This window comes from Vulpes lagopus, chromosome 10 (genome assembly GCF_018345385.1).
Source record: "Vulpes lagopus strain Blue_001 chromosome 10, ASM1834538v1, whole genome shotgun sequence".
Lineage (NCBI taxonomy): Eukaryota > Metazoa > Chordata > Mammalia > Carnivora > Canidae > Vulpes > Vulpes lagopus.
Genome location: NC_054833.1, coordinates 16522232 through 16546136, shown reverse-complemented (window position 1 = coordinate 16546136; position 23905 = coordinate 16522232). Strand labels below are relative to the sequence as shown.

Here is a 23905-nt window from a genome sequence, read left to right as displayed (position 1 = left end):
CTTTGATTAGCTCTGGTCAGTGATCTCTAGGTGAATGTACCAAGTATACTTCTAGGCTGGAACATTTATTCCTGATTCTAGACCCTGGAGAGTTCTCTTTTTCTGTCCTTTGCCACAGGAACAAATGATATTCTAGATGGTGATCTCTCAGCCAGTCTTTGATTAGAATGAGAATAGGTGAAACAGAACCCCTCACTCTCCTGAGGTAGACATGGCGCTTAAGGGAAAAATTAACTTCTATTGTAGTAAGCTCCTTAGATGTCATGAGGGTATTTTGTTACCATAGAAAAACCCAGCTAAAATAGACTGACTCACTGGCCCTGCTTTACTCCAGTCCAGTCTCAGATGTTCTATAAAGATGATTATTGGGCCAAAAGAGCCTCTGAGCCACAGGTTTAAGTCACCAGAGATGGAGTCAAGGGTGTAGTGGCTTTTGTCAGGTTCATGACAAAGTCAGTAATAGAAGAACATGCAAATACTCATATAATCTGTTTTCCATAGAGAAGCAGAACACTCAATAGTGCTTAAACTGTTCTGGGAAAGTCTACCATGGTGTGCTTGCACAGGGCTTTGATTCCATTTCTTTTAAATGCATCTTAAATAGTTCTCTTGACTTTGCATATAGATTACTCCAACCCTAATTGTTCAATCCCATCCTAATTGCTTCCCTACTTTAAAAAAGAAGCTATATATCCTAGTGATTAAAATCATGGGCTTTGGCATCAGAAAACATGAGATCAAATCCCAATTTGCCACTTGAGTAGGTAATCTACCATCTTCTGGATCTTTCTTTTACCACTGATTAAATGCCTGTGGTAGTAGTTGGGGGTAAAGGAGGAGGGAGGGCAGAGATGACAAGGAAAGGTAATAGAATGGGTAATAAACTAAACACTGTCTTCCAGGACTAATATTCTAAGGAATAAGGGGAGTCCAGGAAGTAAATAGATACACTTAATTTGCAGCAGAAATCGCAAAATAATCCTTTTGAGACAGACAACTCTGGACAGATGAGTGGGAACTGATGCCACAACACAGGGTAATCTAGGTTATCCAGTGAGAATTTTATAGTACCATTACTTTCCTTTCCAATCCCTCAGCCAAGATAAATAAATAGGCAAATTAGCTCTAATCCCCAGTCTTTCTGCTGTGGGATAAAAGAAAGTAATTATTCTTGGAAACTTATCTTGGACTAGGGATCAAGGATAGAGAGTGGTGACAGCTACAACTGTCATAGCTTCTGAGAGAAAATCTTACTTCCTACACCACTGGAAAACCATGCAATCTCATGTGCAAATGTAGTATTTCCCATTCTCTGTTTTAGAAAATTGATTTTTTTGTTTGTTTTCCTTAATCCTAAAAGGCAGTATATCAATTGTTAATGTTTGTTGAAAGTTTGCATAATGCAGGTCACCTTTTGAATCATTTTATCCTTGTCAGTTCAATCACCACAATAATTCTATGAAGTAGATTTTATTATCAACTCCATTTTATGGATGACATGAGACAGAGACCGAGCTGAAAGTCACATGGAAAAGAGATGTAGAGGATGGAGTTGGTTCCTGACTTTTGGCAATCTACTGCAGAGCCATTCACGCTACTGTGCTATTTGACTGTAAGAGGTGCAACATCAGAAAGTCTACCTTGGATTCACAGAGAAGGCCCAAGGACATTCTCCTCTGCCCTATTTACTTCTCTTCCTGATTCCTATACACTAAGGATCTAGGGCTCTTCCTCCACATGTTTCAGCCTGTTCTCTCTTAAATTGTTCACTATGAGTTCTGACATTGAAAGTAGACATGGGGCTTACCAATAAAAAAATTTTTTACTACAATAAAATCTGATTCTCTAGGATCCTTAAAGAATGAGTCTTTCTGAAGGGTTAGATTCACAAGATAGCTTACAAATTAGTAATTCTGAATTAAAACCTTCCTGAAATGGGCCCTCAACTCTCCAACCCCTCAAAATTTATGGTCCCTTCATTCAATTTTTTGATTTCTCAACAACTAACATAATCATTTGAGGAACATCAACAATCATACAATGACACCCTCGAGGCTCTAGACTAGTAGCCCCTCAAATTTAATTTGTACAAAAGTTAGAGTGCTTATTAAAAAATGCAGATTTCCAGGTCTCATCCTCATCCTTGAATCAGTAAGTTTGTGATGAGGCTTGGGAATCTGAATTTTAATAAGCATGCCAAGGTAAAGATAATTCAGGTGGTCCTTCAGATCACACTTTGAGTATCACCATCCAGTATGGACACAGAGATAAGACAGGTTGGTGTGTCCTTGATCATATGACTTGAACAGCTTAGGGCAACCACATTTCTGTCTAAAATCAAACTGATTCAAACCTGAATAATTATAGGCTTAAAAATATGACCTTTCCCCCTTTTCCCATCAAACATGACTGAAATCAAGAGGAAATATATGGCATGTCATCTCATTATATCGAAATTCCATTACCTGACCTCAACCTCAATATGTCATAACTCATCTCTTCACATGCTACTCAAATGTTCAACTAAGAATATTTCACTCTAGGGAGATGGCAAAATCTAATTGAATATTTTAATTTAGAAAATTCAGTTCTGGGATTTCTAACCCCCCCGTTTTTTTTTTTTTTTCACTGTGAAAACAAAAAGTTGAATTTTCTTTTCAGTTTCTCCTTGTTAGGCAAAAGATAAATTTTCCCTTCATTGTCCCTGAGAGTTGAACACATTGGGGAAAAATTGGGCACAGCCCATTACTTTTACAAACCCCAGTGATTGAGCCCCAATGCACAAAAAGATGGCATTTCTGAACATCTGCAGCATGATTAGATCAAAGACCAACAAATTAACCACAAATGGTTTTACAAGGAGCAGGCAAATATATCATTTGGAAAGGAGAAAACTTTTGGCAATGATTGCTAATCAACGTTTTTCCTTTGGGCAACCCACTTCGTACCAAAGACATCTCGTAATATTAGTAACACCTGGGCAGCATTTTTTACTTTACAAAGCTCTTACATGTACATTATCACATATGATCTGCATATCAATCCTATTATAAAATTGATATTAGCCCATTTTACAGGTGATAGCACAAAGATTTAGGAAAGTTATGATTTGCTCACATTTTCCCAGCTACTAAATTGTTGATTTGACTGTATAAAAAATGATACCCAACTTTACCACCTCCCTCCCTCCCTCCATTCATTCATTCACATCCATTTTATTAAGTGCCCATATTGTACTTAGCACCATTTTTGGCACTAAGAATAAAAATAATCGAATGAAGACAAACAAGCTTCCTATTCTCTTTGAGTTACAGTCTGGTGCAGGAGGGAATAGTGGATAAAAAATAAGAGTTCTAATAGTAATAAATGCTCTAATTTATCACTACTGATATTAAAATAACCAAGATAAAATAGTGATGTACTATAAAATGACTGGAATAGGAACTATTCTGTTAAACAAATCTAGTCTAAGAAAGTAACACTTAACCTGAGACCAGCTGTCATAGTTGAAGGATGAACCCTCCTAAGCAGGAAGCCACAACTAATTCCATGGCCTTGCAACAAGAATGAGCTGGTTGTGCTCGGAGAATGGAAAGGCGTGAGGCTGGAGGGAAACACACAAGCAGAAAAGTATGAAATAATATTAAAGAAGAGGATAGAGACCAAATCACATAGGATTTGAAGGCTCAGGTAAGGAATTTGGATTTTATTCTAAATGCAATGGAAGGCCACTAGAAGATCTTAAGCAGAGTCTCAACATGACCCGATTTGCAGTTTACTAGATTGACCTTCATCGGTCCTTGAGTTAATGATGTTTTTGTTTGAACAGAAATTATTTTCCTGTCTCCACCATGAGCTTTGAGAGGTCCAACGGTAGAAATGTCATTGACTACTGCTTGTACATGTATGAGGTTGACAAATAGGAAAAGATAACCAACCCTTTTCTTCGCAATGAACAGCCCACGTGACCTTGCAGAAATTCTTTACCCTACTCAGCCCTTTGTGACTTCACTCGGTGTTCATATGAGAATTAGGGTCTTAAAAGTAATTGTAAAGCATTTTGTATAGATGTTGAAATATTAAAACATATTCCCTCTGAATGTGAGTGAGTTCAAATATAGAAGCAAGTTTCTCCTCTTTAGAGAATTCAAAATGATTTGATTGTTGAATTGCATGCAAAATGAACAAGAACTACTATTTTGTAACTAGGGCATTCTTAACTCTGAATACATCAGATGTGAACAGATGTAGAGAACAGACACAAAGGGTAAAGATGGATTTATGGCATTTCAAAAGCATTTGCAATAAAATAAAGAATGTCAATCTGCATAAAACACCAACATTTTTTTAAAGCTAAAAAAATTTCCAACTAAAAGGCAGACAATAGTTGACTATTTAAAGTCTACGATGAGATTATAATTTTTAGATTTATCCATTTTAGAAATATTTGGGACAACCACATTTCTAGGTACTAGAGAAACAGCAGAATATACCCAAGTTATGGACAAAATACACCCAAGTTCCTACTCCTAAGAAGTTGGTATTCTAGTGCTATCAAATATTCTTAAGATTAAATGACCATCTGCCCATATTATGTAATGTAAGAGTCTCATTCCCAAATATTCGTTTACTATATGATACAAAACCTTTCCTCCAAAAGGACAGAGGAAGAAACTCAAAAGAGAGAGGGACTTGGCTTAGAAATAGAAATAAGTCTGGCAAAAATACAAAGAAATATAATAGAATTGATGATGACTTTAGAGATATGGAAAAACCAGTATTTCAGTTCTTGTTGCTTCCTTTAGGGTGGATTGTGAACTTCAGTATTTGGTCTGTGGGATCCTTCACACCTGGGTTGCAATTTCAGCTTCATACATCTGGGCAAGTCCTCATCTCTAAAACCTCAGTTTCTCTTATCTGTGAAATGGGTTTAACAACAGGTTGGGTTGCATGAAGTTTGCACTGATAGGGTGGGGTAAGCCTATAGGAAAAAACCTGACATCCTGCAGGCATTCAATCATACCCTTTTCTTCCTCTCTGCCAGAGACTATGAGGCACAATGATAAAGTGACTTTCCACACTGATGAACTTGAAACCCTTCACAGCATTCAGCAGGAAGGAGTAGAGTCAAAATAGCATCAAAGAGGGATCCCTGGATGGCTCAGCGGTTTAGCACCTACCTTCGGCCCAGTGCGTGATCCTGGAGTCCTGGGATCGATTCCCACGTCAGGCTCCCTGCATGGAGCCTGCTCCTCTCTCTGCCTGTGTCTCTGCCTGTGTGTGTGTGTGTGTGTGTGTGTGTGTGTGATAAATAAATAAAATCTTTTTAAATAATAGCATCAAAGAAACTTAATGGAAACCAAGTTGTCTTAAAGGAAATAAATCAAGACCAGATTAACTAATACTTCTTGAAGGGATGTTTTGAAGAACTAGAGGAACATAACACAGAGGGAAACAGAGAGCATTCTAGATGGTGGATTATTATTATGATAAAAATAGTTACAGCAAAGAATTATTTCCTGTATGCAACCCATTATGTTCAACAATTTATATACTAAATTAATGCTCACAAAATCCCTGTGAATTAGGTATTAGATTCCCATTGTACAAATGAGGGAACTGAGGCCAGTGAGATTAAATATTTTCCTGAAGTGTTGAACACTTAGCAGAACCAGACCACTGCCAAGAACAGGACGCCCCATGACCACCCACGCCATTCAGGAAAAGCTATTTGCAATGTAGGCTCTCACAAGTCTGGGGACCCCTTGACCAGAAGTAACCCTTTCAAGAACTGACCCCCCCAAAACAAAACAGCCTCCCTCCAACTGACGTAATGGAAAACTCTCCAAAGCTGCATAATATAATATACTACAGGGCTATTCATTATTAATGGTAATAATCAATAATCAATAAAAGCAATCATGCTCAGTCTCTAGTTTTCCTAAGACTGCTCCTTCCTATGAGTTATTAAAATCATTTCAATTTTTTGATATTAAATGTCACATAGAAAATAACCTCTCGCAAAATGTTGGGTTCATCATATTTTAAGAATTAATACTTTAGGTCATTTTAATCAGTTTCTGATATATGCAGTTTTCAGAAAGCACTTCAGGGAAGAACACTGTGGCCATGACTAATAATGACAAGAATATGAACTATATTCTTCATATACATATTGGAATCAGAACATTACTGAAGTACTTTACCATCTTAAGTATTTAGGAAGCTTTAAATAAAAAATAAATTTGCCTATTTCACTGAAATTGAGCATCCTCTTTTCAGGCATAAAACTTCAAACTTATTAATTTCATGGCTATATTTTAAAATGAGTGCCGGTACCAGCTAGCTGACTGCATGATAAGTGTCTTAAAATTTCAAGAAGAGGCACTAAATTTTTCACAGTATTTTTGTTTCATTCTCAGTGTAATAAAAATATGCCACCCTTTTAATAATGAATAATAGATTCTCAGTTTGATTTACATGCATGGATTAAATGTCATGTTTGAAAAGTTGCTATTTTATTCATATTGGATTTCCCTCCAGTAAAACAAAAATGGTGCCCATCTAGTACTATAATAATGATACCTTGCCACACTGATGTATAAATATTAACTGGTTGATAGACTTCCTACAATTCTATAGATACGTGAAAGAGTCTGATAGTACAGTGAGTCTATATAGGGTTTTCTCTGGAGCTTCTGAGCCCTATATGTGCCCTACAACCTAAACCCACCTACATACAACATGGCTACTCCAGAGATTTAGAAGAGCCATACCTTATTTCAGTTATGCCAGATTTACATGTTGAATTCTCAAAGGTGAAAATCTATCATTGCTTCTTCTTTCCCACTGGAAAAAAGGGACTATTCACTGTCACCAGTTCTTCATGAGCCCATGGATTCACGTAGTAGGGCTGTCATAGCAAAGTACCACAGGCTGGGTGGCTTAAACAAAAGAAATTCATTCTCCCTTGGTTCTGGAGGCTGGAAGTCCATGGTCAAGGTGCTGGTAGGGCTTATTTCTTCTGAGGTTTCTCTCCTTGTCTTGTCTCCTCCACGTTGGTCTTCCATCGGTGTGTATTTGTGCCATAATCCCCCCTTCTTATAAAGACAACAACCATTTTGGATTAAGGCCCACCCTTTTGACCTCATTTTAACTCCTTTAAAGACCCTATCTCCAAATGCAGTCACCTTCTGAAGTTCTGGGATTTATGGCCTCAGCATATGAATGGTGGGGATGCACGGGGGTGCAAAATTCAGTCCATAACGGCCCCCTCTCTATCCACTGTCATCTCCTATAGCTACCTTCCTATATGCACATAGCATAACTAAAGGACAAGCCATTTAATACAAGATCCAAATGCCTTTTGGGTGACTCAAAGCTGAATTTAGAAATAAAATGGTTCTTTTTTTTCCCCCTTTAAGCACACAAGATCTAATTTATAAAAGCTACACATGCAATTTAAAGAAAGAGTCCTGACTCTATCCTTCCAGTTCTTGATATAGTATTTGGTCACATGAGGAACTAAATAAATAAGTTCTTCAATTACTTATTGCTGCAAAAATTAGTGACTGAAAACAACATTTTACTATATCTTCCATTTCTGTGGCTCAAAAAAAGAGGCATGATTCAGCAGAGTGACCCATCTACTCCACACAGCATTGGCTGGGGCCACTTGATGCTATTTAACTGGTGGCTGGGCTCAACCGGAGGGTTCTCTCACAGACCAAGCACTGCGGCAAAGACAAATGAAAGGTCAGGCCCTGCTCAAGAGCTCTTTCTCATATAGTCACTGGGCTTCATTGGTCTCTCTAGCAAGGGAGATTTTAAGGAATTCTTTTACACCTCTCAAGGATCTAAGAGCATGGCTTCCCATAGGACAGGAAGTGAAGCTGCCAATCTTTTAAAGTCTTTCAAAGCCAGAACTTATACCTAGAAACTGACAGCATCACTTCCATCACATTCCAATGGATAAGCAGTCACAAACTTCTCCCCTCCTCAGATTCAAGAAGAGGAAACAGAGATCTCACTTTTCAGTGGAGGGAAGAGCTAAGAAGTTTCAGCCATCTTTAATCTATCACAACGCCTTATTGGTAACTGAATGGACAACAATATGTAAAATATATTATGCAATAAGAGTAAAATTAATCTATTTGGCCATGTACATTGCAGTGACCTTTGACTAACCCGGCAACTTCCATCTGAATTAACACCAAACATGAAAGATTTCCAATAACTCAAGCAAGCTAATGTGAATTCCAAAATGCTACTCACCAGGTTTTCATATTTTTTAACTCTTTTATTACTTGGGGTTTTTCTAACTTTGAAGTGCTTATTTATTTATTTTCTAAACCTACTTTTCATTTGCACAGTGAATGAATAATTTAACCAACTTAGGTTAGATAGTAATGACTAGTAAAAGGAAGATAAATATGTTTGCAATTAGTGCAGCTCCAGAACAGGAGTACATGCTTGCTGAGAGCTAGATTTTTATGTAAACTTTTTAAAATTCTATGATTTTCTTAATAAAGAGCTTATAGTTGTGTTCTATAATTAGGTCAAATAGAGCTATTTTCACTTAGAAACATCAAAAATAATCTGGAGAAATATTTGGTTGGTCTTTAAAATAATCACGTTTATAGTTGATATAACATCAAACAGGTGCATTCAGACAGGTCCTATGCATGCCCAAGCACCCTGAAAATTCTCAGAAGGCGTTCCACTTGAGAATGAGCTTTGTTGACTTTGCTCATGCTTCAGGGAAGTAAGTTTATCAGCTCATTCCTCTCTCTAGAAAATGTTTGCCTAAAATTTTGCTTTTATATATTAAAGAAGGAAGAAAACAAACATGAAATTGTAAAACTATAAAACATTGATGTTTATTTTCTTACTCATTACCAGCGATGGGCTCCCCATTTATAAGTAATGTGAAAGTAGTATCTCTTCCTCTGCATTGATTTCCTTTTTCTCCATCAGATCTATCTGTTTTTAGAAGCTACTGTTACCAAGATTTAACTCTTAAGATAATCTTGACATCTCCTTGTACTCATTTTTTAAAAACTGAATTCACATTAAACCTGTTGCATCTCTATAACTAGAGTTTCACATTTCATTTCCTTTTTTTTTTAAGAAGCTTCTTTTGAATACTAAGTACAAGTACTGTGTGCTTTGAACAAACACACCAATAAATATGGTATGGCCTCTGTCCTCAAACACGTGAAATCTTGTTGAAGCTCATTCACATGCATAAACAATAGCAAAAGTGATTGAGTTTGGGACTTGAAGGATAGGCAGGCATTAACATTGGAGACAAATATCCAATGGCACATCAAAGTTGTAGGATATCTAGAACTCATGTACAGCTTGTGCTAAGAGTGTGCTTGTGTACATAATGGGAAGTTGGCTGTATGTAATGAGGGTAAAGACCATGGACAGAGGCTGAGGCCACATTACCAGGGTCTCTGAATTCATGGCAAGGACTCTGATTTATCTTAAGAGCAATGGGAAGTCAACAGATGTTTCAAAAGGAGAGTGTTGGAGTAATACGATGAAAAGACCACTTTTACTAATGATGACCAAAGGAACACTGGTGATGCCCTTGAGGTTAATGGAAAGCCATTTTTGGAGCTAGAAAGGAGATGAATATCCAGAGTTATAGAATAAGGAGTTCATTGCCAACATTGCCCTGCTAAGATTCTACCTAACTAGCATCATTTCTCCATAATGCAGATTCTCATCTGTAAAATAGAAATGTTAATGTCTACTTCCTTTATTTCTTTTGGGGTTAAATGCCATAATATTAGTGAAGACTGTAAACGCTACCTTGATCTAAAATACTTCACCGATTTTAGAAGGGGAAGATTTAGGGTATATATGTTGTTCACAATCGCTCGTTCATCTTTTGGAACAATATAGTCATGGACATGTTAGAAATAACAACATATTTTAGTTAGCCAAAACTTCATCTTAGGCATATATTTGGGGTTTATTTTTCATTTTTTTAGAACCAGTTTGTTCTTAATTTTAAAAGACTTTTGTCCTTGAAGCACGTTGGCCCTGAGCTGCAGTATGACATTTACCCTAGACCACGACCCTATTGGTGGTAAATAACATTGTAAAATCAACAAGGTTGGGTTTCTTGTGATGATTATTTTGTGGAGATCACAGAGGCATAGGAAGATTAGATGACTGCTCTAAGTCACATTGCTTAGGAGGTTTTGAAACAAAATTCAATTCAAGGCAAAGAGCACACGCTTAACCACCATCCTCCACACCTTGGTCCCCTGTATTTATTCTTTATATTCAAATACACAAGAACATTTTCTCTGATAGTCTTTCCAAAAGATTTTTTTGTGGTTAAGATGTATTTTATTTGCCTTAACCCAAAGAAAAAGCCTCATCCAGTCACAAATAAGTGCAGAGCAGATCTTCTTGAAAGTAAGAGACTAATAAATGTCTGCCCAATGTGAATCCATCATGTAGAAAGAAGCCTATGTTGTCACATTCTGTCCCATGATCTTCCTTTACCTGTCGCTTCTTCCCTATAGCGTGCTTTTTTAAATACCATCCAATCAAACAATGGCATATGTCTGAAATATCCTCAGATTGCCACAACTTACTGTAAGACACATTATTTTTTGCCTTTAAAGTAGTATTCATAAAATTTCATCATTCACACACTGACATGTGATTCAAAAAACAGATGTTCTTATCAAATAAAATGGGGTTAAGTACCATCAAAATTGAATGATTTTCCCCCCATTGGTGACACAGACACTCAATCCAAGACATGTTTTTATTTTCTTTGTGGTGTAGGGTAATGTGAAAAATGAAATATGTAAGCCCAAATTGAAGGAAACCATGGTCTTAATGGAATCATTAGAGAAATTGTTCCAGAATGCTACATCCTTCCAGAAATAACAACCCTGTAATGTCAGCAAATTTGGAGTCAGCATGGGTTACCTGCTCCACACAGACAGACTGGTCATGTTTGTTAGAGCTGCCTGAGGCTTAGCCCAACCTAAGCACATGACCTTTCAGAATTTTTTTTTTTAATTCATTAATCAATGTTCCTTGCCTGAATTTTGCTGGTTTTGCTTCTTTAACCTATTATTTGTACCCTTAGTTTTTAAGTTGGCCAATCCCTGTACTCAATGAAAATGAGAATCACAGGCATAGCAGTTTTGTCTAATAATTAACAAACTTTTGGAACACCTGGGTGGCTCAGTGGTTGAGTGTCTGCTTTGGGCTTGGATTGTGATCCCAGAGTCCTGGGATCGAGTCCTACATCAGGCTCCCTACACAGATCCTACTTCTCCCTCTGCCTGTGTCTCTGCCTCTCTCTCTCTGTGTCTCTCACAAATAAATAAAATCTCTTTTAAAAAATTAAGAAATTGTTCTTTCAGCTCAGATACTATGCCAAAGTACAATAATATTTTTGTCATATTTAAATATCATATTTGAACAATGACATATTTTAAATGATAATGTAAAAACAGTTATAATCATCACAATTCTTAATTTGTGACTTCACATTTTAAAAAGTAGTTTAGTATATTTCCTATTTCAATTTTCTATATAGCACTAAAGATTCCACATGTATTTATCTGCATAGATTAGAATATTAGAAACCCGGTACAACTGAAGAGTAAAACTTTTCATCAAATTTTCAAAGGATCAGTCAGATTTCCTAATAAGATTTTCCTTATTTAATGGTTTTCTATAGCACTGTTTTCTACAGTTTCTCATCTTTGTAATAGTAAATAGGATTGATTCCCAAACATATATGAATAATTTCAATCAGTGCTTCCAAACTGTGGCATACATATCTTGTGAAAGAAGAGATGTCTTAGTCCCAACCCTTGCTTCAACTTTGACTTCATTAGTTGGAAAAATAATCATTTAATTATACAAATTATATAATCATTTATTCTTTCTCCTGCTACTCAAAAGCTCTTAATTGCCTAATATTTTATTAAAGTTGAATAGAAAAGGCAGAATGTTTATTTAATATTCTTTTGGAAAATTATAAAACATTTCAAATATAGAAAATTCAAAAGAATAACACAAGGTAGCTTTAGTTCTTTCATTCTTCCTTGTTCTTGAAACATATTCCTTGTTTGTCCATTGAGCAAGTTTCTATAAAGGCTATATTGGTTATGGGTTGAATTGTGTGCCCCAAAAGAAGATATATTGAAATCTTAACCCCCAGAGTCTCTAGAATTTGATGGCATTTGGAAATAGGCTCTTTGTAGATTTAACCAAGTTAAGATGAGGTCATTAGGGTTGGCCCTTCCTCATTACAGCTTTAGGAAGCTAATATAATATTTTTAGTCAAAACTGTTCCTATTCATTTGAAGAACATCCCCTGCCCCGACTCTTGAGTGATAGGTTAGGTAACTATAGTCTTCGATTTTCTCCCAGAACCCTAAATACATTGTTCTATTGTCTTCAGTCCTCCACTACTGCCATCTGCAGCTCCATCACTGTGTCCACCCATGGATTGATTTTACTTTGTCCTGTTCATAATGTGTGCCCCCTTCATCTGAGAGCTTGGGTCTTCTGGCAAATCTGGGAAATTAATAGCTGTTATGTCTTTGTGTAGTGTTTATTCCTTCTTCCTCTCTATTCTCTGCCTCCAGAAATATTACGAGATGTGTGTTAGACCTTCTCTTCTAAATCTTTTCAAATCACTTCACCTTTTCATCTCTTTATCTCCTAGTGCTGCAGTCCAGGCAAGGTCAGCTGATCCAGCTTTCAGTCCATTAGCTCTCCACTTAGAGGGTCTAATCTATATAACTTTTGAATTTTTAATTTCAGCTACTATATATTTTCTATTAAAGGAATTCTATTGCTAGGTTAACAGGAGAAATACAATTTTGAGCAGAGCATAGAGAAAGGGAAATTTCATTTCATTATATTTCCCTCTATTGGTGGGCAGATTTTTTTTTTTTTTGGTCCAATCTATCCTTTCTGTATTAGTCTTAGATATCCTAGTTTGATCCAGGAGACCTTCTTCAAAATTCCATACCTAATGGGCCCAAGGCCTCACCTCCTGAATGGTCACTGAAATCCAAAGCTTTAGATACCCAAGATTCATCACTTCCCCTGTCCCAGGGCAGCAGCAGCTTCAGTTAACTTACTGCCTTGTCTGGTTTTCAATTTTCTCTTCATTTCTGATAACCAAGGAGATTCTTTTCTCTCTTGAGTGTTCATCTATGCATCTGAAGGCCATTGGCTCATATCTTATCTAGAATTTCTAGGCTTATAAAACCTAATCTGAAAAAAATATATATGCCTTTGACTCCTGATTCTGGCAGAATGGTAGACTAAGACAATCTGAATATTTAACTTAGTGCATCATCCTGCCAAAACTGAAAGACAAAAGGCAGATTTTTTTTTGGAGTAGACCTTCTCAAAGATCCTAACCTATGTATTGTTAATGAACATGATCAACAAAGAAGGAAGGGCATGCTTTCTATTTGAAAGATTTCCAGGATAAATGTCAAAAGACAAAGAGGTTCCAAATATCTCTACCAAGGAATTACTCAAAATCATCAGGCAAACTGAACCTAAGTTTAAAATACATAATTTAATTTAATATGATTCTTAACAGTAACGCAAATGAGGAGGGAGTTGTTCTTACCCCATTTACATGAGAGGACTGAAGCTCAGACTTGTCAGTCATCTGAGTGTGTGATCACCTCCACCTTGCAATATGGGAAAACTAGTGTTAAGATGTGGAATTATTTAGACAAAATTCAAGTGGTAGTACCTGGAAGTAGTCTTGTGGATGTTGGGGGTGATACTACCTTTGGGCTTACCAATATATTCACTGCCTCTCTTAGGAGACTTCTCAAACCCTATACACAAACTTTTCACCTTCACCTTCAAGAACTTAACTCCTGGCACAGCCTGATGCCAAAGGGAAGCCAGCCCTGGTGCTGTAACCTTGTACCCCCTCATTCTAAGATCCACTCGCCACGTAACCTTACAGGTGGGAAATGCAGGCACTTCTTCAGCAGATTTGGTTTCCTCTGTAATTAAAACTTGCCCTTCCTTTGGGGCAATGGCTTCTCAGTCCCTCCTCTCTGCATGAGAATAGATGACCATCTCCTGCCAGTTAGCACTAAGATGTCCTGCATCCCCAAAAGACCTTATGAAGCCAATTTCTCCTGTTCATGGAGTTACAATGGAGATGACCCTGTCTTAGACCTGCATTTTAAAAGTGATGGCATGAACATCCGAAATGTCCCTATATCAACTGCATAGGCAATGCACACTTATGCACACTAATGCACATTTACACGCATTGTGTATGTGCATTCCTATTATTAAAAATTGTATTTCCAGAGAACTTGCTGTTTTAACTGTCAGCCTCCCACAGATTCTAGCAGAGTGACTGGCAGGCAGAATTGTGTGGTTAGTGAAAAATTTGCTGTTATTGGGTAGAACCCAATGGAACGAACAGGACTTTAAGCAACAGCATTTTTATTCTGAAATCAAACAGCCTCAGATGACTACTCTTTCCTGACAAGTTCTGGAGGTTTCGGTGCCTTTCTTGTTTCTGTTTTTGTCCTGAATTTTGTACTTCTCTTATATACACTGAATGTGAAATAGCCTAGTGCATTTCTTTAGGGATCTGGGATTTTGTTAGGTGATACCAAGGGATGGATGTAATTCTGTGACATTTTGTCAGGCTGTTAAAGAGTAAATTTTCCTTGGCTGTGGCAGGAGGTAATTATTTTTGTTTGTTTGCTTCTGACACAGGGGAAGAAAATTTGGGGTTGTTATTTCAACTATTCTAGGATACTTTTTGTTCTTTTTGGCAGGCAGGGGGAAAAATGCATTTTATTATTGAAAGAAGGACCAGCCTCTGCTTTCCTCTACAGACTCGCACTTTTTAACACTGAACATTTTTGCAACATCAGCCACGTAGTGGTTTTGCCCCTGTCCCTGAAAGTGTCCCTTAGTGCATTTCTTCATCTCTCCTGGCATTTGATCTGTAGCATATTCTGTTAGCATGCGTGGAATATTCTCAAAGCAAACACAGCAATATATGTGGCTTCTGCACTCAGAGCTCACGCTCTGATAGCAAGAGCCAGGGATGAGCAACTACACGAATAAGAACAATAATAAAAACACTTTCTGTTGCCTTTTAACATAAAACAGTTATTGATGCAGATGGCTCGAGACAGCAAGCTCCTTAAATGACATATTCTGTAGCCTAACTCCATGCTTTAAAATTTCAGGTATTTAATTAAAATGTACCAAAAGAGTATAGCTGCTCACTAGGTACTGACTGAATTCTTTAAAAAAAAAAAAAACTAAAATTTTAGGTCACACCACATTTCGGGAAAATTCTCGGAGGTGAAAGGTGAGAACCAAGACCTCAGCTCAGGGGCTGAATTACGCCTGCTGTGCATCCTCAAGGTCTGATGTCATAGAGGCAGTGGGTTCCCCCAGCAAAAATGTCCTCTCCATCCAACCCTAGAATAACCCCTTTTACGGGTATCCCAGCCTTCACAAGATTGTTAGGATCTGTCATTAGAGGGGGGAAAATACTAACCAACATTGTTCTCAAGCACAGGTCAGTTTGAAAGCTACTCGCCATAGAAACATCTGTCATATATATTAAAATGGAAGTCCACTGGGTAAAAATGTATGGGCTTAGCCATCAAAGAAACAGAATAATTATAACAATGATATTAAAAGAAGACTCTGGATTCTATACAATGGCACTGTGGATTTTCACAAGTGTTCTCTTAGTCATTTTTCACAATAAGTCTGCTAGGCAGGTATTTATCCCCATCTCACAGCTGAGTCAACTGAGTTCTGATTCCCTAGTAAATGTTGTCATCCAGGATTCCTTCTAGCTTATGGAGAATGCCGTCCTAGGAAGAGTTTAGGTCTCTGTCTTAAAGAGATGTCTGGTGTTAACACTGCAGTCAGCATTACCAGTTCTCCAAACCGCATCACAAGTAGACCGTGGATACATCTTAAGATGAAACTGTGACTTTCACTGAATGTCCAGTTACTACTACATGGCTCCCAGCAGCAGGCGGGCTTTGCTTTTGCTTTTAACCCCTACTAACTTCCAAACAGAGAGGTCATCTGACTCTGCCCTTATTCAGTGGTGTGGCTTTCATGAATACTAGGTCTTTTCTATTTCTTAAAATTCACTACAGAGTTGCTGCTCATTCAAAAACAAAAATAAAAACCAACCAACCAAACAACAAGAACCAAAACACTGTCTGTCCTCAAGGGGCTTAGACATGTAAAAAATAAAATTTGCAAAAAAAAATAAAAAATAAATAATAATAATAAGGTTGATAATTTTCTTCTTGGACCCTACAAGTAAATAATTAATGGCCTCCTAGGTTTGTATTTATAGATCTACTTTACAGAATGGCTCATTTTTTTTATGACTTCACTTCCCGTTTTAATTTTTCCATTGGTCAGAATAAATACAATACACTATCTGAAGAGTATATTCATGTGAATAATACCTTACAACCCTTAATGAAACACCACATGCTAAAATTAATTAAAAGCATACCTTTTAGCACAAAACCTAAGGGGAAATGGGGAGAGAGAACACACTTCTATCTATTTTAGAGAGAAATTAGTTTTTTTCTTAAGTAGCACTCTGTGATACCTATATTGACTCTCAAGATGTTTGTTTTACTCATTCAACTTAATAGTATAAAGGGCAAATCTACATTTGTGAACATGTGCTCACGTCCAGCGTCTAATGCACCAGCATGTAAGTAGGGTCCCAGGATTAAACCAACCCCCCTTTTTTTTATTGGGCTGGAGTTCCCTGAAACATGCCCCAGAAGAAACTGAGCCTTCCCTCTCTGCTTCCAAAGGTAACTTGAAGATCTCCAACCCTGCTTCTCATCCCTGGTCTCTCTTTAATCTTACCCACCTCTTCCTTCCTTACTCAGCATCATCTTTTCTGGAATCCCTTTGCATGATAAACACATTCCCCCTATATCCATGATATACTTTCTGAACATTCCCTCTAACTTCTCTTCCAACCTAAGCTTGTTTGTCACCTACAATTAGTGTTCCTGGCTGCCTACACATGTACATAGGTACTACACACCAAATAGCATGAATCATTAAGCGCTCAGCACACAAATCCTAAAAAAGGTGAAGAAGTATCCCAAGCACCCACATTATATGCTCTTGATAAATAAAGATAGCATTTCCATTTTACACTGGACTTAGGGTGTCCATTTATGGGTCACAACACATGCCTAGTGGGCGCTCACTGAGTATTTGCTGAATGAATGAATGAATGAATGAATGAATGAAATCCTTTCTGTTTACTACAAAGTTGAATATCTAAAGCTACACCAATAGGGATGAAAAAGATGGACAGATAGGAAGTATGGGGAAGCTATATAGAAAGTGATATTTGTGCAGAAAGACCAGCTTACCACATAAAGGCTTTCATGGAAGTATAGCCCCACATCATAAAAGTTTCCATCGTGCCTCATTGGATGGGTTCTGGTCTTCAGCCGCTCTGTTTGCCTCCACTGCAAGACACAGCCACTTGGTCGACCAAGCAAGGACACTCTGAGGAGGTAAGAGCCTTGGGGAGTCTTGTTCTTGAGGCCCCTTACGCATTTTATCTGTATTTGAAGACACTCAGGTGCCTGACCCTGCTCAACCTAAAAACAAGACAGGTCTTTGAAATATGCAGGAACTGGGTAGCACCACACAATTAGCCACAATGTGCTTCTTGGGAGTGGGGGGGAAATGGACAATTATTTTCACTCAACCTGTAATTGTCAGGTATTAGCAATGATAACAGAGGAGGACACACCATATGTAATTAGGAGGTCAAAAGGCAAGCCTGCCAATTATGCCAGGGAAAGTTTAGCCAGTTTTAAAGCATGGTATGTTAATGATCTGTGACATCAGAAACCATTCATCTATTATAATAAGATAAAATTAACAAGAAACCAATATTCTAAAAACCACACATCATGCCTCTTTCAGATATCTGGGATGGGGACCATGGGCAGTGAGCTTCAAACTCTGAGTCTGAAAGGCAACAGCTCTTACCTCAGACACTAACCACAGACCATATGACACTGTAGGAGAGGAAACATTTTTTTCTTCTACGCTTCAAGATCTTCGCTGGACTACAAATTAAACTTACATGAAACAGATTAACAGAAGAAAGAAGCCAAAGTTGTATTAATGCACAACGACACCCAGTAGTGACAGCCAGACCTATGGAAAGGACCGTGGCAAGCAGTTTTTATACGTTTTAGGAAGAGAGACAATACATTTGTGAGAAATTGACAGGATAAGGAAAACAAGTGTTTGAGAGTTCTAATTAGGAAGAAATTCTAAAAAAAATTGGGGCTGAGGTAGTAGATTAGTAAAAAAGTAAATCAATAACATGGTTTCTACAGCTTTCTTCACTTCAAAGTTCCAATCTCTGGTGATAAGGACATCTCTTCACATCTTAGTACAGAGAGGACACCTTTCACATGGGAGATGCATTTCCTGTGTTCAGGGGGACAGAGGAGGGGCTGAGTGGTCTTGCGCTGGCTGTTTCTCAAGTAGTTTCAATTTCAGATAATCAATGTGTCACTGCGGCACATTTTGGGCAGCCTGCCCTTGGCCCCTATACCAGGTTGATGAGGGAAACATAGAGGAGGTCAGACAAATACCTCATCTGATACATACTTTTACTCAATTTCAACATGAGGTCAACCTGCCCCATCAGCTTCAAATGAGAGTAAAAAAATAAAATAGGGGGGTAGCATTTGTATGCACTTTCACCTACAATTTAGCATACATTGTATGTAACCAAAGAACACGATTCAAGAATATTTTATGGGGCATCTGAATTTCATTGCTTACCTTCAGCTGACAGAAATAGGCCATTTTCATTTTTAGTAAGTGCTGGAAAGTTTATACAATTTGATAAGGTTTTTAATGGACTTGTTTCAGATTAAATAAAAATTAAACTGGGATTATTAATAACTCAAATGTCATTAAGTCATGTTTTCTCTACTCACAAGTCCCAAATAGTCTTCCGAATAATTTGACCTCCAAGAATTCTCTATTATATTGTGCTTTAAGCAAAAAATAATGTCGTTTTTGGAAGCAGGTTACTCTCTTGGAGTTAGTAGCACTACCCATTAATCTGCAGCCAACAGTAAGTACTTATTAATCCTGCCTAGACTTTATTTTGTGGGTGATAATATATATTCCCATATAGACAGTATGCTTCTGGAGTCAAATCACGGTTAAATAAATAGTGAAAGTTGCTAAACTTCTTTTGTTTTTTCATATAAATCGCACTTAAAAGCTCATCAGAATAACAATTATTTTTGGTTTAATTAGAAAATCTTAATTAACAATAACGACTTAACCTTAATATTTTGGTTTCCAAAAATATTTTAAAAATTAACACCATGTGAATAAATAAGACAATCTCTTTAAACCTCAAGGCAGGATTACTGATGCAGGCAGACCCAGTTATTAAACACATTCTAAATTAAACGCCTCTATGAATTTTATACTGAAATATGTTGTGATAGTTTTGCATGCCAAATGTGACATTTTGTATTTTAGATTCATCTTCTGTAGTAATTTTGGAAATGTCATACAAACAAAGATTTTGTCATTTACCAATGGAATTACTATGCATGGCCGCTTAGCCATCTCTTCGCTGGCTCTTGTGGTTGTTTCAAGTCAGCAAGCCATAAAAAATCTTTATCTCTCTGAAACACAGCAATTTGGAAGATAATCGAATGGTGACCAGGGGGCAGAAATGCCAGTCTGAGGAATTATACCACAATCTCTCTTGCATTTACAACCTTCCTCAAAGCGAGTGTCAGATGAGTAGGAAAAGGAAGACAGAAGATTCATCAAATCTCAAACCTTGTCTCATTTGCATGGTGGCAGCTCAGCCTCATTGTCTAGTGAGAACCCAGCCTGGCACCATGGACACCGTTTTGAGGAATTCCTATGGCCCTACTGCTGAGAATTTTAGCCATTCTATTTTAGCATAGAGTTCTGCTCAAAAATATTTACTAAGAGCTGCTCAAGCTCTTTTTCTCTAGAAGGTCCCACAGGAGGAAAAAGCACACCAGGAAAGTGAGTCGATAACAACTGATCTCATCACTTAACATCTTGCAGCAGAGAAAAAGTTCGTCAGGAGAGCCTCACCTTCCAGCAAGGTCCTGCTGCTCCCTTTGATTCATGAGTTACTTCTGGGAGGGTGCGGAGCTTGGCTGCGCTGTCTTCTCTACAGTCGTTTAGGTCTGCAATTAATGGTTGACTTGGCACTCTGCTGCGGTTACCAGAAGAGGGGAGATAAAAGGAATAGGCATAATGGGCATAATGAAAAGGGTTGCCTTTGGAAACACGGCACAATTTGATGTTTTCCTTAAACATTGTGTCAGATTAACTGAGAATTAGAAAAATGCCACATTACCACCATTGATTAAAGTTGGAGACATGAGTAGCTTTTGAAATGGCAGCTTATAAAATACAAGATTCACTATATCCAATGCAGATCTCCCAACAATTAAAATGTGGCTCGTTTCAGAAAAGACCAGAAGATCAAATATTTGGTAAGCCCTTTTGGTACTTCATTTTCTACCCCCAACCTCCAATCTTATTTAAAACAAACAAACAAAAAACCTCTGGAGTGAAGGAATCTTTTGAATAGATAAATAGCTGATGTATGACATAAACTTCATTCTTTTTTTTTTTTTTTTTTTGATGCAATAACCAGGGATTAAGAGCTATTTCTACCCTCAAAGTGATCCCCAGGCTTTTTTTTTTTTTTCCTGCTATTAACATTTAGTGACTTTACTTGAGCTTCTTTTTTACTGACCCTTTATTTAGTTAATTATTTATTTGTTTATTTATTTATTTTTTTTTAAGCTTCGCGAGTCCTAACAACATTCTCCTGCTTTCCCATATTCATTTGAATTAGGAAGGATCTTATATTTCACTTCTCCTGACTTCAGCTTAATTCCATCAGCAGGACCATCTGTGACAATGACTGTACCCCCACCAGAGGAATGGCCTTTTTGGATCTCACAGCTGATTTAGTTTCTGGTGATAGAAATGATTTCCCTTAATTTGGTTAGAGCTACATTGACACAAGGGTTCATTAGGACACCCATTTGCTGGCAATTCAATTTCAAATTAAATACACTTTGTTGTAAATTTTATTACTTTTAAACTACTGTATCTATTGTCTTTAATGGCCCTATTATACAGTTATGAAGGTAAACAGATTTCATTAGTAAACATCAAACATGTTATGTTAACCAGAAGGGAATGGTTTCCTCAGTTTCTTTCTTTGTTCTCTCAGCAAGCATTGTAAGGCACTCATGAAATATCCTAAAAACTTAATCTAAATAATCAGATGCTGAATTCATGATTATCATCCTAAAGAGAAAAAAAAAAAAGACCTTTAGTTGCAATCCCAGTTCTTTGTAATTAAAGATTTTCTAAAAATACCTCCCTTAGTTAAAAAGGAACACAATGCACATCAAAAGGTTAATACACAGTTTTAACAGGATACCAGGTACCTAGAGTTAAATCTGGAGATTTGTGCCCCCTTGGAGCAGTCATACCTTGGACCAGGAGCCAGACCAGACATGAGCTCATTTTGAATCAGGTCCTGTGGCATATTATCACTCTTTTCCCCCCTCATATAAAACACGTATTAATTTTGTGATTATATAAATAGATGTTTATATTTGCACATTATACGAAATGTAATTATATAAAAAGCCCCCCAAAAGTCATCCATTAGTCCACAACTCAGAGATAAACATGGATAAAATACTGAGACCTATTCTTCTTTTTCTTTACAAAATGAGGCCCGTGATGTAAATTTTATTTGGTAACCCATATTTATACCACTTTGTACATTATAGGACTTTTCCATGAGATTAAGCTTTTTTTCTACACCATAACTTTTATTGTTGGATATTTAGGTTAGTTCCAATTCTCACTATTATAAGTTAGCCTATGATTAAGTCTCTTGTATGTAATGTCTTGTCAACCTCATTGGCCATTGTCCTGGTCTAAAGTCCTAGGATTAGAAGTATAGTGGTCCTACTCTACTTGAATGTTGACTGACACCTTAGCAATGTATAATCCTGCCCCCATGGCCTGTTCTCTGGGGCACTGAATACTTTTCACAGAAAGACAGGCCCCTCTCCAGTTGATACCTTGTTTTCACTGCTAGTCAGATTAGAAATTAAGTAAAATAACAATGAATAAATGTAGCATTGATGTCTACAACAGGATTTCTCCATGTCTGCCCTATTGATATTTTGAACCACAAAACCCTTTGTTGTGGAGGCTGGCTTGTGCACTGTAGAATGTTTAGCAAGATCCCTGGCCCCTGCCCACTAGGTGCCATCAACAGACCCTTTCTTAGTCCCAGTCATGACAATAAAATAGGTCTCCAGACTTTGCCAAATGTCCCCTACAGGCAAAATTGGTCCCCGTTGAACACCACTGATATACAGTGTTAACAGTTATTACTGAATGCTTTGCATGTTCATGGCACTCTTTTATTTTTTTATTTTTTTATTTGTTTTTTGTTTTTGTTTTTTTTTAATAATAAATTTATTTTTTATTGGTGTTCAATTTGCCAACATACAGAATAACACCCAGTGCTCATCCCATCAGGTGCCCCCTAAGCATGGCACTCTTTTAAATACATTATATCTATTATTTCATTTAGCCCTTTAAGATAATCCAACAAGGTATTATTATTTCTGCCTCACTGATGTACTGATGCTGGGGAATGTTGGATATCTTATCAGAGATTGCAGGGTCCTAAGGGGTAAAGTCAAAGATTCAAAGTGAGACCATCTAACGTGCAAACCCCTCTGAACCTATACCCACTTCTGCATCTCCTCTCCTGGCATGGGGAAGCAGCAACTGCCACACCCAGACCCTGGAAGTTACTACTTTGGATAGAAGTTCCCACTTTTAGATACTTCCTGAGAAGTCAATAAGACATGGCTCCCAGCTATAGTACCATCACTATAATGCCCCATCTTCAACAGCCATATATGAATGAAAGGACACAAATAAATGTCAGGAGGAAAGGAAGTCATGGTTTCCACAAACCTGATCCTTAAGGTGAATCAAAGTAGATTTGTGCCTGATGCTTATAATTGACCCATATTCAATCTATAGCAAAAAAAACAAAAGAAAATAAAATGCATTAAACCTGCCAAGAAGGAACGTACTTCTCAAATGTTTTGTCAGTCTTTAAATCGGACATAGGAATGTACTGATTGAGTCCTTCCCCTTCAAATTTCAAATCCTGTATCAAAGAAAACAGAAATGAGATAGAATTGATTAAAAATACACTTGAAACATTGCATGCAAAAGTGGGTTTTCTAAGACCTGGATATGCTTACTCTAAAGGTTAGGGTTCCAGGAGACAAATAAAAATATGGGAGTTATACCTTCAGCAGTCACTTTTTCTTTTAAAGGTTCTATTTATTTATTCATGAGATACAGAGAGAGAGAGAGAGAGAGAGGCAGAGACAAAGGCAGAGAGAGAAACAGGCCCCATGCAGGAAGGCCGATGCGGGACTCGAACCCAGGACTCCAGGATCACACCCTGGGCCAAAAGCAGGTGCTAAACTGTCGAGCCACCCAGGAATCCCCAGCAGCTACTTTTTTTATATATATAGATTATTACTTTCCTTACTCTGCTTAGTTACTTTTGGGCAGGAAGGTGGAAAGGATTATTAAAAAAAAAAAAAAAAAACATTCAAAAAAAAGGAGAAATGTTTGGTGGATACAAACCCAGTTTTCTTTGTCTTCTTTTTTCTCTCTCTCACAAACACACACACATTAACACACACACACATACCACATA

The 23905-nt window shown here is 37.3% G+C and overlaps 1 protein-coding gene across 1 annotated transcript in view; it reads right to left on the bottom strand.

Moving 5' to 3' along the window:
• Nucleotides 1-20430, bottom strand: part of LOC121499941 — a 226941-nt gene extending 206511 nt beyond the window's left edge. The window contains exons 1-2 of the mRNA XM_041771213.1: nt 20203-20430; nt 17448-17681 (exon numbers count right to left, since the gene is read on the bottom strand). Of these exons, the coding sequence (XP_041627147.1) occupies nt 17448-17681; nt 20203-20430 (462 nt within the window). The remainder of the gene's footprint in view (nt 1-17447; nt 17682-20202) is intronic.
• Nucleotides 20431-23905: the final 3475 nt, after the last annotated feature.